This window comes from Sorghum bicolor, chromosome 5 (genome assembly GCF_000003195.3).
Source record: "Sorghum bicolor cultivar BTx623 chromosome 5, Sorghum_bicolor_NCBIv3, whole genome shotgun sequence".
Lineage (NCBI taxonomy): Eukaryota > Viridiplantae > Streptophyta > Magnoliopsida > Poales > Poaceae > Sorghum > Sorghum bicolor.
The window spans coordinates 68,333,604-68,353,566 of NC_012874.2; the positions used below are offsets into that span (position 1 = coordinate 68,333,604).

General features: G+C 39.9%; 1 protein-coding gene across 1 annotated transcript; it reads right to left on the reverse strand.

The window, feature by feature from the left end:
• LOC8068342 (armadillo repeat-containing protein 8) lies at positions 10,013-16,970 on the reverse strand. Its single transcript, XM_021461301.1, has 8 exons — positions 16,515-16,970; positions 13,947-14,666; positions 13,648-13,743; positions 13,489-13,572; positions 11,543-11,777; positions 11,306-11,466; positions 10,743-11,024; positions 10,013-10,602 (listed from the first exon to the last, which is right to left on the reverse strand). The coding sequence occupies exons 1-8, from the start codon at positions 16,968-16,970 to the stop codon at positions 10,543-10,545; spliced, it is 2,094 nt and encodes a 697-aa protein (XP_021316976.1). The 3' UTR covers positions 10,013-10,542.

A 19,963-nucleotide genomic window follows, 5' to 3' on the forward strand; every position in this document is an offset into this window, starting at 1 on the left:
CTGAGATGCAACTTTTCTTTTCGCTAAAAAATGGAATTTTTTTGTGGAATTAAATGCAACTTGTCTGTTCGTGCCTAGGTGCGTGAGAACGTGAGGGGAGAGGCCTGGTGGTGTCCGCGTTCCAGTAGCAGAAAAGCGAGCAGGCGCTAGCAACAGCAAGGGCCCTCACGTGTTCCCTGGATCCCGATCAGCTGATCCCTAGGTCTCTATTCCAATTTCCATCATCCCTGTTCGGCTTCGCCGACTTCGGCAGTTCAGTGAGGCGCCACATAGAAATCTGGAATTTAGTTACTAATTGACTAATGGTTTCTCACACGATCCCTATTTTATGAAGTTGTAGTTACTAATATTTCTCTAAATTATTTAACAGTACCATGTCAACAGGAAAGTATATTTTGGCAATGGTAAAAAAAAAGAAGAAAAAGCGAATAGATGACTTTGCTTCAACGGAATGGTAGAAAAAATTTTAAGGTAATTTAATATTTATACAAATGATTTTATAAGAAAATTGCTTTTGCCTGTTTATTAGCAACATTTTGTATATGTGTGTATATACTACCAATAGGTAGTACTAGTAGTATTATCATGTTCATATAAAAAGGTCCAAAATTTTAGGTTCGTTCCAGGTCCAAAAATACTCAGGATCAGCCCTGTGTGGCTATTCCAATTCAAGCTTTGGACAGTGCTGGAAGTTATGGTCTGCCATGTGTGTCAGTTCATAGGACAATCGCCAGAGCGTCTAGGAATGATGCATGACTGGTTAAGGTGTTGTTTGTTACACCCAAAACCCAAAAATATTTTAAGATTTCCCCTCACATCGAACCTTGTGTCACATGCATGGAACATTAAATGTAGATAAAAAAATAACTAGTTGGTCACAGAGGAAGTTGTTTTGTCAAAAAATATATAGTACCCATTTCACAACAAAATATATCAATTGTAGCCCAAATATGAAACCATAATTAATTCATTACAGCCCATATACAAGTAAAATACATCAACCACAACCCATATATAATGCAAATTATCAACCATAACCACCCCAGAAGAGTTTGCATTCCCCAACTGATATTGTAGCTACACAAATGAAAACTAAATTAGTCAAGTCATGCTTTGTCATCCACAACACGTGACATCGTGGTCTACTAACCAGTGCTTGTTTCAGATGCTTCTCTACAAAATAATTGTGCAATTTGTAAATTATCATAAATCTGTAGTAAATAAATAGAGTGACTAATCAAGTGTCATGGCGAAGAGATTTAAATATTTATACCTAAGGTTCTAGGCCACGATCATCTAAACAGTCCTTGCTAACCTTGTTGTCAAGTATATCCCAAATTCTAATGATCATAACTTAATTTATGTTTGAGTGACTCAAAATTAATTTTGCATTCTAATGCTTGTCCAAAAGTTTTCTAACTTTTGCAGGAAAATCAAAGCCAAAACATTCTTATAATCGTAAATAGTGCATATCAACTTGCAAAGGCGGCATTAAACCACATCAAATAGATCCAATTTCCTTTTACCTTAATTGGCAGTCACTTTAATAGTCCATCACGTCTTATGAATGTAGGCAAAAAGAAACTTTTCCTTTGCCACAATTTTGGATAGAGAGGCTCATAGTCAATCCTCGGCATCATCAACTTTGCCTTATCCAATGCTTCACATCAAGGAGCTCATCATCAACTTCAGCTTCATTAACTTCGCCTTTGCCAACATTTTAGCTCGAGGGTTTCACCATCAACTTTAGTGTCAACAACTTTGCCTTCGCCAACATTTTGACCCACGGGGGCTCAATGTCAACTTTGGTGTCATCGACTACACCTTTATGAACATTTCACCTTGAGAGGCTTTGTAGTGGTCATATATGAATACTTTGCCTAGTATGACTACTTCCACTACATCAACATTTTCACATACGAAAATCTATGAAGTGAAGTAGTTGAGGGCTCAAGCCCACGCGAAGGGTCAAGCTGCCAAAAATAAAATTCATGAATTATCCATGTCTACCAAAGGCCAATCAAATATGGAAACATCCTTAGTCAATCTTTCTATAAAAAAGGCCATGTGCGTTCTCTTTTATAGATATACCATTTTTCCCATAGAATTTTGGGATGGAGTTTTTAGTCAGGAGCACATATGTAAATTGTGAAGAGTGATCCACACATCCTATTTTGAGAGCAAACTGGGCCTCGTCTACTCAGAATAGCTATTGGGTCTTTTTCTTTCAACCAAAACTAAAAAGCTGCTATTTGGAGTGTGCCATATGTTAGGGACCCTCTTAGTGTGTAAAATGGCCTAGTTACTACATCTAAGAGCATAATTGTGAATGTCAAGATGCATGCTTATAAGTTTTAGGAACTTATATGTAATTATAAACCCCACCAAGGGAAGGAAAAAAACCATAACTCTCCCACTTCCCTATTAAAGGGGAGGACTAGTAAGTCTTGGCCACTTACAACTGTTCTGAAAAAATCAAACTCTCTCAACTATTAATTATATTATTAAAAAAATTGAAACATCAACTATTAATTATATTATATCTCAATTTTTGTGTAACTACTTGTTGTATGTATCCTTCTGCTAATTCAATATCTCAACTATAAATTACTACCTTTATGCAGTTTATAATATTGTTTGAAAATATAGCTAATTGTATGCTTTGACATGTTGTCTGTGAGGGGAAGTTTTCAATTCCAATGTATACCATCACTAGTAACAAGACTGTTGATAGTAGGAATCTAGCACTTGCTGAGACTTATACTCTTATCTTAATGATGTTATAGGGCCACGTTGAGAAGATACTAGTGTTTGGGTTTATGAAATCTGATGTTGCATATGGTTCCTTAAAGAAGAGGATCGTGAGAGCTTCATAGTGTGTCTTTCTTCTGCGTCGTGAAATAGAGCTGTTGGGCGGGTTGCCCTTGGGTGGCGTACTGACATTTTAAGTACCCAATCATTGTCTTTTAGTTTTAGTGTTTTGTTTCTGGATGTTGAGTTGTGGATGAACAAGTTTTTTGTTTCTAGATGTTTAGTCCTGGGTTAACCTGATACATGCACCAAAGAGGAAGCGTTGGGGGCCGCCCACCTTCCACTTACCTGCGCTACACCAAATCAGTATGTTAACATACCTCCTCCTACTAGTTAAGCCACAACTGTTGGTTGGACCTTTTAAATTTTATCAGGCACTCTAGCATTTTCGTCTGGCAATTAGTGTCTAATCATGGACTAATTAGGTTTAATAGATTTATCTCCCAGATTATTCTCTAGCTGTGTTTTAGTATTATAAATAGTCTATATTTAGTATTCCATGCATGTGACCAAACATTCAATGGTGAAGCTCTAATCCTCGCTTATCCTTATATGCTTTGATAGGTGGTTTGTAATGGGAGGTTTTCAATACCAATGAATGCCATTACCGGTGATGATGCTATTGACGAGAAGAATTTGCTGCTTGCCGAGATTTATACTAAGATCTTAGGAATCCTCTAGGGTCATGCTGAGAAGATGCTGGTGGGTGAGCATTCTGTGAATGGTTCCGCAAAGAAGGAGGTTTGGAGGTATCGCAGTGCATGTTTTCTCATACGCTGTGAGGTTAAAAAGTTGGGCGGCATGCCGTTGGGCGAGCCTCTCACCTACTGGCGCTTCAAGTTCCCTATCTTTGCCTTTTAGAAGTGTTACATATCTGGATCACTTGAAGCACCCTGGACTAGTCATTTTGAAGTGTTTTCTGGATGGTTGAGTTGTGAATTGTTTCTGGATCTGAATTTGTGTTACTTTCAAGATGTTGAGACTTATTAGTTGTGAATTTCATGTGGTGATCTAAACTTCATGTGAATGATCTGAATTTCATATGCGGATGATCTGAATTTCATGTGGTGTTGCAAAATGTTGGATCTGTCTATTGTTTTTGTTGCTACTAGATTGAGAGTGGCAGGCTTATTAGGAAAGCCGTAATGACGTGCCCTAGCTGTAGGTCTCGTTGGTCTGGAACGGCCATACCCTTCGTCTACGGCGGCCGTTTCCATTTCCCACGCAATGCAGCACGCGTGTGATGCGTGCCGCCGTGCGACGTGCATCTTGCTACTTTCGAGGATTTGAATCTCCACAGCATGATCTAGCAGCAACGGATCCAGTAGCAGCGTGCAGAAAGCAACTGGTGGCGATCATCAGTACTACAAACTGGCGCGAATCCTCTTCTTTACCCAGTCCACGTTCACTCCCACCGGCAGCCCGCCGCTCGCCAGCCACCACCGTAGTGGAGCGTAACATGATTATCTAAATCTATCTGAACAGCTAAAATCGGTACCAGCAACTCAGAACAATCAGAGCATCAACCACTGATTTTTGGGCTTCTGATTTTATTTCAAACTGAGATGCCAGACCCACTAATAAAATAGTTCAAAATTCCTGACATTTTAAACTTTGAGCCAATGCTATTTTGCCACCGGGCTTTGTTTAGTTCCTAAAAAATTTTGCAAAAAAATTCAGATACCCGGTCACATCGAATCTTGCGGCGCATGCATGGAGCATTATATATAGATAAAATAAATAATTAATTACAAAGTTTGCCTGTAATTTGCGAGATGAATCTTTTGAGCCTAGTTAGTCCATGATTGGATAATATTTGTCAAATACAAACGAAAATGCTACAGTCTTCATTTTGCAAAATTTTTTGGAACTAAACAAGACCGGTCCTAAACTCTGATCTGCAACTCAAAACATGCATAGCACTTGCATCTTCTTTATTTTTCAGGGAACATGGGAATCCATGGACAACATCTAATCCGTAGGTGCAGTGCATGTAAAAAGGTCTTATATCAACATTCAACAGAAATACAAATTTTTGTACAACAGCAACACCAGTCCCTCAATTATGCACTCAACATGGCAAAAGCATGCACAGCACTGGGGAAAAATGGGATTCCTGGATCTAGCGCCTAAACCCTTTTCAGTCTGCGAGCAGACAGTTCAAGTTTTCCAGACAGCACGGTCACAACAAGGTGATGATAGACAATATGCACAACAGGTACAGGTTCTCATGGTGCAAAAATGACAGTTGGCTGTTGGCTCTTGAAGACCTGGAGAGATCAGCAAAAGCACACCGATTTTCTCTTTCCTGATCTGCACACCGATTTCCTCTTTCCTGGTCAGAATATGGTTCCATAAACTTTGGTTGCCAAGATGAAATATTGGTTGCTCACATGAAACAATCATCCGCATTGTCCACGCAGTGTTCAAGCACCATATGTACTCTAATAAGCTGAAAAAGAGATTCAATGTTGCACATTAGGTGAAATACGGTTGTTAAGAGCAAGTATAGTAACATTTTTCTAGCAGGTGAAAAGCACGGGCATTGAATCTCTTAATGTGCAACCGTATTTCAGTTAAATATCAGGTGAAAAGCACGGGCAAGTATAGTAGCAATGTTGACCCGATTAAACCAGACAAAGACGGCTACCTTTAGGTGACTACGCAATAATACATCCCATTATGATGCACAACATGCACGGGCATGTTTTGCTAACATCGTAATAATATAAGAACATAAAAGTGGACGGTAACGAAAAAACAATATAAAAAAGACAAGAATTAGTAAATTCATGGGTTAATAAGTAGAACCATTTCATATGAGAACCATTGAAAGTATTTGCGAACCCTTGGACGACAAACTAAACGAGGAGTACCAATTTATTATAGGAATTCAGTAGTATCAACCAAACCCTTGGACGAGAAACTAAACGAGGAGTACCAATTTATTACAGGAATTCAGTAGTATCCACCATTGCATAAGTGCAAACTGTCTACAACTACATTCTAAAACCTGACATTGTTCACAAACATTTCAGAGGGTGATGTCTAACGAGCTTCTGAACAGATTTAAGATTTACTCAAAAACTTCTGATAGAACCGGTCTGTGGGTGATGTCTAACGAGCTTCTGAATAGATTTAAGATTTTACTCAAAACTACTGATAGAACCGGTTTGTGGGTGATGTATAACGAGCTTCTGAACAGATTTAATATTTTACTCAAAACTTCTGATAGAACCGGTCTGGAGGAGCTTCAACACCATGGTCACAAAACAACTTCTCACGTAAAGCCTCGGCAACCATGAGAAGGTTGTCATGTTTCTTCCAGCAGTGTTGTGTTTCAGCAAGGTACACCCGAGAGCAGTGACGAATCTAGAAAAATATTTAGAAGAGGCTTCTACTACCTTAAGATAACTTCAGCCCCTTCTTAAAGAGCATCAATGATAAAAATTTGTAGGAGGGGCTAAGGGGGGCTACGTGGGTTCTACGGCCGTAGGGGGGCTGGAGCCCCACCAGCCCCACCGTTAGCTCCGTCGCTGCCCGAGAGGTCAACATCATATCAGCACGGGCACAAATCGGCAGCCTGATCCTTGCAACAGATCCATACAGCGAAGAGATCCTTTCGAGTATCTCATCAATGACAGGATTGCTATTGGGAGGAGATGTGTTGAGTGGAATAAGAGGAAACTGCAAATCAAAATAAAACAAACACATTTTTAAACATGATGAAAGTATGTATGCACAACACTTCATGCTATCACAGACAATCAAGAAGAGCATGTACAAGGAAATGCACAACACATATACAAATTAAATGCTCAAAAGAGAATTGCCCATGAACACAGTTTGACTGGAAGTTCATCCAAATTATACCTACTACATATGACAAGAATTTAATTCGTGACATACATATATTCTATTTTCCCACTATAAAGATACACGATCCCATTCACTGAATCTGATGAAACTTACATAAACATGTAAATGTCTTCAACCATGCTACCATTTTACCCAAGAACATTCAACTATTTTTATTAAATAACACACTGAACTTAGAACTTACTCCATCATGGGTATAAAAAAATACTACAATTAGGAGCACCAATTCTATATTTCAGTTTATACCTCTTCATTAGTACACATGTAATCATTCACATATACTACAATTAGGAGCCCCAATTTTATATTTCAGCTTATCCCTTTGTATTTAGTACACATGTCATAATTCACATTTTTAAGCAATGAAAACAGGTTTAGGTAAAGAAGTTTGAATGCGTAACACTAGAAGCTATCACAGAGGGGGAAATAGAGCAGGTATAAGGAACTGACAACATATACAAATGCTCAAAAAAATTGCTCATGTACATATAGTTTGACTGGAAGTTCATCCAAATTATTATACCTACCGCATATGACAAGAATTATAATTTAAAAAGATGCACTTTCGTTTTTGCTTGACAAATATTATCCAATTATGGAGTAACTAGGCTTAAAAAATTGTCTCATGATTTATAGGCAAACTGTGCAATTAGTTTTTGTTTTCAACTAAACATGGTGCTTGAGAGCAAGAGCATGCTGGTAGGGCTGGGAGTTGAGACGAGAGGAGCTTAAGCTTAGGCTTATGGAGGAGTAGGCCGGAAGAAGAAGAAGAAGAAGAAGAAGAAGAAGAAGAAGAAGAAGAAGAAGAAGAAGAAGAAGAGAGGAGGGACAATGGTTGTGAGGTAGTAGCTGGTGGGTGAGAGATCACTAGTCACACAACTCAAAGCCTGTGTGTGGCTGGGCATAGGATGGGAAGGCTCTATAGATAGATTATATATATAGAGGCGTGGGCGTGGCAGGAGGACGCGCCGGAAACGCCGTTGGGTCTTCCGATACGGCCGCTGTTGAGACGGAACGAATCCAACGGACGGAACGGAAGCGTTCGAATTACGCGGTGTCGCATTAATCTCGGCATCTCGCGCGGCTATATAATAGTACTACTAAATAATACATTATGAGTTAATTAATTAATTAGTATATACTACTAAATAATAGCGGGCTTAGAGCATCTCCAACAATTGACAAATTTTTGTTTGCCAAATTTCGAGTTATAGCAACTTGCTAAATAATTTGACAAGTAGGAAAAAGTGACCATCTCCAATAGTTTGCTATTTGGCTTGCTAAATTAAAAAAAGACCCACATCCCAACTAATCTTGCAACTACCGTTGGACCCTCTCCTCCCACCGCGTCTCGCGCGACTCTCTCCTCCCGACTCGCCTTGAGCCTCCCGTTCCGACCCGCGCGGGAACAGAAACGGAGAAGGTCGCGCGCTCGATGGCGAAGCCTTTCCGCGCGTGGAAACCTACACGCGTGGCTCCACAATTTGGCAAACGCCCAGATTTGACAAATACATATAGCAAACTGTTGGAGATTATTTTGTTGTGTTTTTTGCCAAATTTTTAGAATGGCAAGTCATTTGGCCAATCGTTGGAGATGCTTAAGAGCATCTCCAACCATTATGCATTTGAAGTTATGCATTTTAGGCAAATTATAAACCCCCAAATGAAAATGGCAAGGCTAAAATCGGGTGATCTCCAACCGTTATGCAAAATGCCAAGTCCATCATCTTTTTTTTTCCGGAAATTTTGTTTCGCGGCACTCCTTCCTGCGCGGCCAATCGATCCCGCGCCAAACAGCCCGCCGTCGTCTCCCGTTCACCAATTCCCGTGCCAAACAGCCGCGCAGTACCGATCGTGAGCTGCGCAGTTCGTCGTTCCCGTTGGCAGTACCGATCTCCCGTTTCGTTAGTTCCTGTTCACCGTACCAGTTCGTCGCCTGTTGGCCATCAGTTCGTCGTCGTACAGGTTCGCCCCTTGGCTCCAGTACCGATCTCCATCAAGTCTTGTTCCCCATCAGTTTCCGGTCGCCGCCATCAGTTCGTCGTCAAGGCAGGTCGCCGCCATCAGTCAAGCTGTTGCAGCTCGCGAGCAGCAGAATTTCGTGAAGCCAACATGGGATCGAGGGTACCGGAGAATGGATCTAGCCGTACTGCATAGCGCATCGCCAAGGTTTGAACTTCGTAGCCGAATATCTTGATCCAATTCATGTGGTCTTTGTTCGATGTACTGAGCTGCGAAGCTGGCGAAGGAGGACGCGCGATGCTTCTCCTATCGTGCAAAGTGGTGGTGGCGCGAAGGGAAACCGCGCGAAAGGAAGAAAAAAGCCCGCGAGATGGAACCGAGAATCCCGTGATCTCTATTTGCATAGCCGGACTCCTTTGGCATATATGCCAAGTTTCCCCCTCCAAATACATAGCTATGTAAAATGCAAAGTCCAAATGCATAACGATTGGAGAGGTTTTTTTTGGAGTTTTATACATTTTGGTAAATGGCAAGTCCATTTGCATAATGGTTGGAGTTGCTCTAAGAAAGCCGTAATGGTATGCTGCTGGATGTGGGGCCGCCACTCTGGATCGGCCCACTCCGCCGTCCATGGCGACCGTTTCCATTTTCCACGCGGCGCGCGCGCTTTCCTCAATTATAGTACAAATACAGACTGGCGCTTCCTCTTCTTCCACGTTCACTCCTACCGGCAGCCCGCCGCTCGCCAGTCATCACCAGCGAGCTGCGGTCCACACGGCTGTCAAAATTTGTAGTGGGGCGTAAACATGATCATCTAGGCCTTGTTTAGTAGTTCCAAAATTTTATTTTTTAAATGAATAGTATGGCACTTTCGTTTGTATTTAATAAATATTATTCAATCATATACTAATTAGTCTCAAAAACTTCGTCTCGTAAATATTACTTATTTTTTTTATCTATATTTAATGCTTTATGTATGTGTCGCAAGATTCAATGACAGGAAATTTGAAAAATTTTGCAAACTTTTTTGAGAACTAAACAAGGCCATAATCTAAATCTAAATTAATCACTCAAAGTTCAGTACCAAGTAGATTGGACTGGTCTGAACCTTTGTTCAGCTAAACTCAGTACCAGCAAACACCCCGAGCTCAGAACAACAAGAGAATCAAGCCATCAACCACTGATTTTTGGTCTGCTGATTTTAGGGTGTTCTAGTAAAATTTCAAACTGAGATGCCAAACCCACCAATAAAATAGTTCGAAATTTCTGAGTTCTGAACATTGAGCCAGTGTTATTTTCCCAGTTGGCTTGACATCACAAAGGACCTAAGATCAGCTAACCGCAAACACAACTCAAAACATGCATGGACACTTGCATCTTCTTTATTTTAAGGGAACATTGGGAATCCATGGACAACATCTAACCCGTAGGTGCATGTAGAAAGGCCTTATTATTGCAACAGAAATACAAATTTTGTACAACAGCAACAGCAGTCCCCTCAATTATACACTCAACATCGCAAAAGCATGCACCAGGTTCGGCACGCACCAGGAAAAATGGGATATTTCTGGATCTAGTGTCTAAAGCCTTTTCAGTGTGCGAGCAGGCAGCTCAAGTTCCCAAGACAAGCACGGTCACAACAAGGTAATGGACAATATGCACAACAGGTACCGGTTGTCAGGTTCTCATGGTGCAAAAATGACAGTTGGCTCTTGCCGACCTGGAGAGATCAGCAAGACCACACTGATTTCTTCCTCTTTCCTGATCTGAATATGGTGCCCATGTTTCACTGTTCAGAGCATATATTGGATCGGAAGCACACCGATTTCCTCTTTCCTGGTCTGAATATGGTTCCATAAACTTTGGTTGTCAAGATGACATACTGGTTGCTCACATGAAACAATCATCGGCATTGTCCACGCAGTGTTCAAGCACCATACGTACTCTAAGCTGAAAAAGAGAATCAACGTTGCACATTAGGTTTGTCACACAGCGAGATTAATTTTGAGGACTTTTGTCACAATTAGGACAGACTAGATACCAGCGATGCTAATCATCATAGGATCAAATTGTTTAACGAGAGGGGGTACCTTGCAATCCAAGCAGGGGTCATTTATCATGCTTTTCACTTGTTGGATCACTCCAGCATTTTGTAATCTGACAACTCTACCAGATGAGGCTTCACATTTGGGGTAAATCAAGTTCAGAAGGCACCACAGGGTGGCAACCCGCAACTGTTTATCCTTGCTTTGCAGAAAGTTCACTACAAATAATGGTTTGATGCGATCTGCTCTGTGAGGAAGAAGAACATTCATTACAGCTTCCTTGTTCAATTCGTTTCCAGCCGCAATGTTTGCAAGCACGTACATACCCTGAAGAGAGGGAACAGCAAGATCAGTGACTTGCAGTACAATGGTTTTTACATTATTCTGTAAAATAGTGAGTCATAGAGAAGCACATATGTCCAAAATATCAAAGAATGGGATAAAAACTATGCAGTTCACTAGAATAGATGTTTCTCTCCTCTCCTGTCTGGCTGTCCCTCCAAAATTAAAAAATGCATATGCATATGAATTGCATACGGTTATATTATTACAAATCTTCAAAATAAGTAAATAAATAGACTTAGACTATATTATTGAAGAAAACTGACCTGAATGCACACTCCCGGGGCAGATGCATTGATCAGTTGTCTTGCAATAGCATCCATAACCATTCCATCTTCACCAATGACATAATTAGCAGAGTCCACATATCCATCAACAAGATTGTGCACAAGTGCCAAGGTCTGTTCTTGAACAAAATGTTCAGAATCTGCATGACATTTCACAATTAGCAGTCAACATACAATGGCAGTTCCCTCGTATTCATATTTAGGCATTAGACTTACCACAAATGAGGCTTGAAAGAGTAGATAAGGTCAACTCCTTAACAATGAAGTCTTTATCCTTAGGACTAAGAAGGAACATAATATTCCTGAGAGCCCATACAGATTTTAGCCTCAACATTGGATCCATGGACTTTGACAAATGAACAAGTTGTGAGACGACCCCAGAGTGAAGAAGAACTGATTTCCTGGGTGTCAAATTAACAGCAATATTGCAAATGGCACCAAGGGCGGCAACCTGCTTCAAATCAATAAGTGAGATAAATTAGGAAACTTTTATTGAGTCATAATGGATTAAAAGCCTAAACAATCATGTTTCAAAGTACAGCTAATTGCCAAATTCATACTGACTTTAGTAACTTCAATGACAAAAAGGTTGCTGGAACAATAAACCTGAGAATTGGTAGCCAGGGTGCAGATTACCAGAAGAGAAAGTTTGGCACTAGCTTTTAATTATTGTTGTGCAACTTTCGTTGATAAGATAATGGCTTAAAGGCTTGATTACTGACGTCTGAAAATACAGCTAATTGCCTAATCAACACTAGCACATCATAGTGCCAGAAGGTTCCTCCACCCATAAAGCAATGAAACAGTGCCCAAGCTACCAGTAGCCAAATAAGGAAGTGTACCTGCTAGCTTTCAAATCATTACTTTGCTCTGTACATAGGTATGTAGATTCTAATCAAATCCTAATGCTAATGTTTAAAAGGCCGAATGTAGTGATGCCTCACTAGCTAGTTTCCTAATTAATACTCCCTCCATTTCTTTTTATAACACATGTTCGGATTTGCAAACATCTTTTGAGATATAATTTGACCAGTCTCTTATTAACACATTCATCTGGAAAATATATGAGCATTGCAAGACGAAGGAACCACATCACCCACAAGTAGCTAGGATAGAGTTTGTTCAGGAGTTGTTTCAGTTCACTCAGGGTTTGTTCAGTTCAGTTAGTTCAGAGTCTGTTTTAAACTCAATTCCTTCTAAAGAGCCTGCTCAGAGCCTCCTTGTGAGGGCAAGTACACCATCTCACCATCGACCCTTCCATTCCCAGCTAATGAGCCAACCGTCCACAAATAAATGCACATCTCGTTTCCCGAGAAGTCAAACATTTTTAAGTTTGACCAAATATATACAAAAATATACTAATATTTTTCATATATAATATTGAATAGTAGGTTGAGCATGAAATATACTTTCATAATAATATACTTATTTGCAGATACAAATATTGATATTATTTGATATATTTTTAGTCAAACTTAAAACAGTTTGACTTCTAAGAAAACGAGATGTGTATCTATTCGTGGACGGAGGGAGTATTATGAATTTCAATAAAACCAAATCTTATTGAAAAATACATGAAATATCTTTTATGCCTTAAACATTTATACAATTTCATAAACTGTTCTTCAAACTAATAATGTTAACTGTTCTGGATTCCAATGCGCTATATCTTGAAAAGGAGGGAGTACTGAATTTAGCATGGCTTCTGTAACAAGGTTGCTCCAATAACAAAACCCTAGCAGTGGTACAAGTTCACCTGCTGGCTTTTAGGTCCCTTTTGTGCATCTATATGTTGACGCACAAATTTATATTTCGACAACAGAACTATAAATTATGTAGGGCATTTACAGAAACTGGATTCCAAAAAAAAGAGTAGGTAAAACTGCAACCACACCATGCCACAGAGGGGTAAGCTGCCTTGTAGTTTTAAATTCAGGAGTCAGCTAACATGCTACATAATGGGTGGGAAAATAGATAAGTTGTTATGCCATGCACTGAAACTCTATTTCCTTTTAGAATACCACATGTTCACCATTGGAAGAAGAATGGAAGCACCCTGCAACTTCCAGGGGAAAAAAACAAAAACAAAAAAAAAAAAAAACAAACACACTATCTCACTATCTCAGGACTATGCTATTGTACATTTGGCAGGATTCACATACCTGGACCGATGTTGATGAGTCATTTAAAAGCTGGACTAGGGGACCAATAACTGTATCGCAGGATAATCGACCTCCACTGAGTACCTGGAGATTAAATATATCAATTCAATATCTGGGATGAACAACAAAAGTCAAGATGGAAAGATGCATGCATCTTACCTTTGGTGACCTGGAGATATTCTTCAGACATGAACATGCTGCAATGCGGATATCAGCCCAATCATGCTTCAATGCCTCAAGGAGTAAGGCTGATACCTATTTTAAGAGATTTTGTTAATAGTCATAAGTTATTTGTCAATGGACAACCGTATGCATCCACTACTAAAAACTTAAATGTTGGGAGCTGACATTGAGACGGTTGATTGAGTTACCAACCTAACTGAAACTAACAATAACAATAGGACTCTACAGAGTACTAAACTAGAATTGACAACTTTGGAACTTCACACATGACATACCTCAACCGACATTAGTTGAGATCTTGACTCTTCAAGTTTTGAGCAAAGTTCAGATAATGCAAGCATTATGGTCACTGCTCGCCTTGTCTCCAATGGATTTGCTAGCAGATGGTTGCTGAGCTTCTCAACTGCATTCGTTGTAAGAGCTTGTTTCTGCAGTTCGAAGCTGTCTTTAATCAGGGTGGTTAATGCCAAGGGAGCTTCATCTCCTACGTGACCAGGTTCTTCAATTAGCTCAAGCAAAACCATAATCAACTTCGTCTTAATCTGTTTGTCCTGAAAATGACAGGGAGAAGCATGCCCAAGTGCAATTAAGCAGAGGCAAGCAAGTAGTCTTGTGTGTGGACTCCGATCATGTATTAAACCAACTACTGAACGAAAACCTTTTCCATGGTCCGTTGATGCAAATCTTGAAGCAACGTCTCTGTTATTTCGAATGACTGCAGTGACAGAACCTAAACAAGCATCCCGTAGATTCATAGATCCTCCAAAAAGGCTAACAAGTTTCTGTGGAACTCCAGCACTGCATAGTGATAATTGTTCTGCACTACTCTCACAAGAGTGAGATATAATAGCAGCAGCCAGCTCTGTGACATTCTCGTTCTCACTGTCCAAAAGCGAAAGAACAAAATCCATGTTTTCCCCACTATTAACATCAAACTTTGGAGCTAATCTTGATTGATATATCATTCTGAGAGCACGTGCACTTGCGTCCACAACCTGTAATCAAGAGAACAACATTAAACAAAATATATGCAGCAGCATTATCTACAACCATATCATACAAAACAACATGAATAATCATTAACCAAAATTGGCTCATAAGCACAATATAAAAAGTTAAAAACATGTGTTCAACAAAGAAGATTTTCCTGGGCTCCCCTGCTTACAATTGTATAGCTTACATTGAATTTAAGCAATAACGAAAACTTAAGATTTCAGTGATATAACAATGAATTACTTAGTCACGAAACATAATGGAGATTTTGAAGTTTTCTGTCAGAATTAGTTACATTTTCTGGAAGAGAATTGTGAAGTAAGACAATCAGGTGAAAGCTTGTTGATCAGAATGTAACTGGTAAAGCCATTAGAAAATTCTCTGAATAGAGCCATGTTTATACCCTGAATATGCACAAGAACCATTTTCAAATATAAATATCAGAAATGTCCCAAACTAGAAAAAAGGAGAAAACCAGCAACTGCCACATTATTATGTCAGATAAATGGGCATGATTATCCTTTTATAACAATCCCTATATAATTAAGGTCGAAAGCGGTGGTTGTGAAAAGGATGTTGAGATGTGCCAATAGAGAAATACCAAAGTAATAATTTCATCTCCTTTTTTCTTCAGCTACCATGTTATATCCCCCCCCCCCCCCCACACACACACACACACACTCCTTAATAGTCATTCTGTACCACAAAGGAGTGACCGTTGGTCTCATATAGTATAATAATGAACAGCAGAGTTCACCAAACTAAACAGTTAGTTCACTTGCAGACTACCTCCATAATTCATTCAAGCTCATATATCGATTGCATCACAAATTTATAGATCATGTGAGTGATTATATATTGGTTTAAATTTTTGGGGAGGAAAAATTCTGACTAATGCATGTGGGGCTTCGAACTGCAATCCCTGACTGAGTGCTACTACTCTGACATCAGAAAACAAACAAGTTCTAAGTTAAAGTATAAATCATGAGCTCCAGTTTTACCATAACTAACAGAAGCATACCACATTTTTTTTTTAGATTGTGTTCAAAAGAGGAAGAAACTTTTAATCGATGAATATAGACGATCTCTAGAGGAATCCAAAATAAAAGGACAACTTTCCAGCACATCCTCCCCCACCCTTCACCAAACCTAACCATTGACCCGCTACCAAACTCTCCTGATTTCAAGCACAAATCAACAATATTACACTACTTCAACCAAATGATGAGAATAGCATAAAAGAAACTGACATAGAAAAGAAGAGAAAAGGAAATGACAACCACCACAGTAGCTCTCACCTTAACTAGACCAACATATTCTCCAACAGTTTAGCTCAAATAATTGCCCTCATTCCATGGCTTTAAGCCCAAACCACCAATCATAATTTGCAGAGCTGTTTACTTCATTTCGACCAGTCCTTACTTATTTGCCATCAAAATTACCCCGATTTATTTTAAATTTTAACTAGATCAACACACTTAAACTACAGAACATGTTAACAGCAAATGGAATGATGTAGTTCCCAGTTGCCACGCACCTCATCCCAAATTCCCAATTGCAGCAAGTAAGGCCAAAATTCTTCACCAATCCAATCAACAGTTCTCATATAGATGATGAAATGGACACCATTTGTACACAATTCAGGCTCAATTTCAAGCATAATTGCTAAGGCATCCCAAAATCTACAGCCGGAAACAAGCCAAGCAGTTGTTTGCTGCTAGCTTCCGTCAACTCTGCTGGGCGCAACAGATCTTTTCCCAATTAAGCAAGAAACCCACTTTTCTATTACCAAAACCAATCAGATTCCCGCAGACACAAGCAACAACGAGCAAGTAAAGGGCAGACCCTACCTTCTCATCGGGATGAGCGAGGAGGCGAGTGAGGTGCTCCACAGCGCCGGCGGCCAGCACGGCGCGCGCGCCATCCTCCACGCCGCACGCGAAGCTCCCCGCCGCGGCGGCCGCCTGCACGAGCGCCGCCGGCGAGGCTCCGGGCTCCGCCAGCGCCGCCACGACCGACGGCACGGCGCCCAGGCGGAGGTACAGGAGCTTCTTGGTCCGGTTCCCGATGATCTGGTTCTTGATCTCGCGCAGCGCGCGGACGCGCTCGTGCTCCACCTCCTCTCCGCCGGCGCCGGCGCCGCCGCAGCCCTCGGCGGGCCCCGGCCCCGCGGCCGCCAGCCTCGCCGTCAGCTCCTCCGGCCTCGTCCCCATGCAGCTCGACGCGGACGTCGACGCGGGTGCCGGCGCGGGCGACGCCTCCTCCGGCTCCGGCCGCGCGCCGCCGACGCTCGCCGTGGCCGGCATCTGGGGGTCGGAGGGGGAGGTGGCCGGGAGGTGTTTTTATGTAATTATATTGATTTTTTTTTAGGTATTTTTTAGCAGCTTTTTTTCTGCTTGGTTGGTGTTTATAGGAGAGGAGGGATGGTGATAGGGAAATGATGGGTGGGCCAGGGGCACGGCCCAGTTAGGTGTCTCCACGTGGAATTAAGAATTAGTTAGTCTATTCATTTGTTATTTTTTTTTTTAGCTGGTGCCTGTGTGCGTGTGACGTGGGACAGCTGGTGAAATCATTGGCCCTGAATTTTGTTTGAATTTTTTTTAAGTCGCATTCTTATTTAATTTTTGTTAGATTTTTTATTATGAAGGCGGTGGCCGCATTGGATGGACATAGGCACATGTGCATCTATTTTCTACTAGTACATTCGTTTTGTTTCTTTTGGATTTAGGTCTTGTTTAAATTTAAAAAAAATGAATTTTAACACTGTAATTTTTTTATTTTTATTTTTATTTAAAAAATATTATCTAATTATGAAGTAATTAGACTTAAAAGAATTGTCTCACGATTTAGAGACAAATTGTGTAATTAATTTTTATTTTTATGTATGGTTGTCCAACGATATGCTTCACGTTGCTCATGGGAGCGAAGCTTGCCTTGCTACGCAAGATGAGCAAAAAGGTTTGTCCGTACACGTCCTGATGTGATTCCACGTGTAAACATTCCTCTCCATCTCATTTTTCATTTGCAATGTCATCCGTCTGATAGTTAAACGAAACAAAACGTACTCTTAATCGTACTTGAATTATTGTGCAGTCATGAAGAACACACACGGTCGTTATTAACGACCACTTTAGGCGTTGGAGCAATTTGTTTTTCCTAAACACAAGCATAGACTCCACTCTACCAAATTGATGGTAAAAACCTTAAAAGTGTACATCTAACTCATAATCATTACTAATAGATCATAGCGTTGAGAACTTGAGAGATCAAATTATAAGAACAGCCCCGTATTAACGGAGACACGTATTAAACAATGCGCACATTGTTTGTCATGTAGCAGAGCACGGCATGTGTCTTAGGCCCTGTTTGGTTCCACCAACTAAATTTTAGCTAGCTAAACTTTAGTCACTTTAGTAGCTAAAGTTCCAAACACATTGACTAAAAGGAGCTAAAATAGTTTAGTTCCATTAGTCACCCAAGAGTAGCTAAAATAATTTTAGCTAGCTAAAATTTAGTTGGTGGAACCAAACAGGGCCTTAGTCTTAGGTGCATTCCCATGTCATGCTAGCAAAGCACACACACAGTTAAGACAAGTTGTAGTACCAAACAAAAGGGCACATCACGTTCCTTGATGATGCGTGCCAAGTGCCTCCGTGTGTTGCTTTCGTGCAATGACAAATGAGAGCGCCATGGGTCCCCCAACTTCGTCCGTCCACCCTCCACCGCGCAAAAGGCAAGGACAATATAATTTGGCTGCATCTTCAACTTATACATAATAAGTCAAGTTGCAAACAGCTTTAAACTCTTGTACTTATAACGACTTCCAAAATGATAACCATGTCCGTCGACCATGGAAACAGCCGTTGAATCTTAGAGGCTGTTTGGATCGTTTCATTTTGAGTAATTAGAATCTACTTAATGGACTAAACTATTCGGCTCGAAATTTGACATTTCTCAATTTTCCAAAGTTCACATATAAATATCTCAAATTAAGCTATATGTTTCTATACTTTACAACTATAACATGTTCTTCAACTAGCTACCTTATGATAGAGATGCAACACATAAGTACATCTCTAGTATGGCCCATAGTTTATATACAATATATATTCCATATACAACCATATTAACTTAATTAATTCATATATAAATTATGATTATTAAAATAACTTCAATTCCAAGGATCCAAGTGGGAGAAAATTTTCCATAGGACATGCAAACATTATGGCAAAATTCACTGGAAACATATGGCAATTTTTTTTTAGAAAATATGGCAAAATTATTTTTTTGTGGAATATGGCAAAATTATTATTACACAACACCGAAATGCTCTCCAAACGGGCCAAGATAGGCCACATCGGACGCGGCAGGATGGTCACACGAGCGACGGCCCACGGCCCATTTTGGATAACGTGTGCCACTAACGGCCTATTTTGGATACTACCATGGTAAATGCAGGATATGGTGTATGGTCAAAATACCGTGTGTCAAATTTTCGTGTATATTTAATGCTCCATAAATACGTCTAAAGATTCGATTTGATGGAAAATTTGAAAAATTTTGTAAATTTTTTTGAACTAAATAAGGCCTTAATCTGGGTGCTCTAAAAGTTAGGTGAGCCTCTGCGGTTTCCAAAATTTTTTTAGAAAATTGACACTGTAGTATTTTTGCTTGTATTTGACAAATATTGTCCAATCATAGGCTAACTAGGCTCAAAAGATTCGTCTTGTCAATTCCGACCAAACTGTGTAATTATTTTTTATTTTAGTCTATATTTAATATTCTATGTATATGTCTAAAAATTTGATGTGACGGAGAATCTGAAGAATTTTACAAAATTTGTTGGGAACTAAACAAAGCCCTGATCTCTGGCACTGAAATTGGCAAGACATCCCGTCCGATGCATGGGAAAGCAGCGGCACGCCGGCACCTGCTGTCTAATCATGAATTTTTTGTTTGTTTTTTTCGTATTGCTACGCCAAACCAGCAAAACAAAAGGCACAGATCCGATGTTACCTAAACTAAAAAAAGTTTTAGCCGTTAAACTGTGTGATTAGTTTTTATTTTCATCTATATTTAATGCCTCATGCATGTGCCGCAACATTCGATGTGACAGGGAATCTTGATTTTTTTTTTTTGGTTTTCAAGGTGAACTAAACAAGACCATAAAATAAAAAAAATAAAAAATGAATAATGCACGAAAAAAGAAAGAGAAAAAATAAAAAATAAAAATAAAAATCATTAGCATAATAAAAAATCACACGAAACAAAAAAAGAATAAAATTAAAAAATCAAGATT

What these genes read in the sequence shown, in the direction of transcription:
- LOC8068342 (XM_021461301.1), bottom strand. Translation starts at nt 16,970, where the DNA reads ATGCCGGCCACGGCGAGCGTCGGCGGCGCGCGGCCGGAGCCGGAGGAG. An exon ending in CTCAACTAATGTCGGTTGAG is followed by an intron (nt 13,744 to 13,946) that starts GTATGTCATGTG and finishes CTCTTAAAATAG; the next exon opens with GTATCAGCCTTACTCCTTGA. An exon ending in ACCCCTGCTTGGATTGCAAG is followed by an intron (nt 10,603 to 10,742) that starts GTACCCCCTCTC and finishes TCTCTTTTTCAG; the next exon opens with CTTAGAGTACGTATGGTGCT.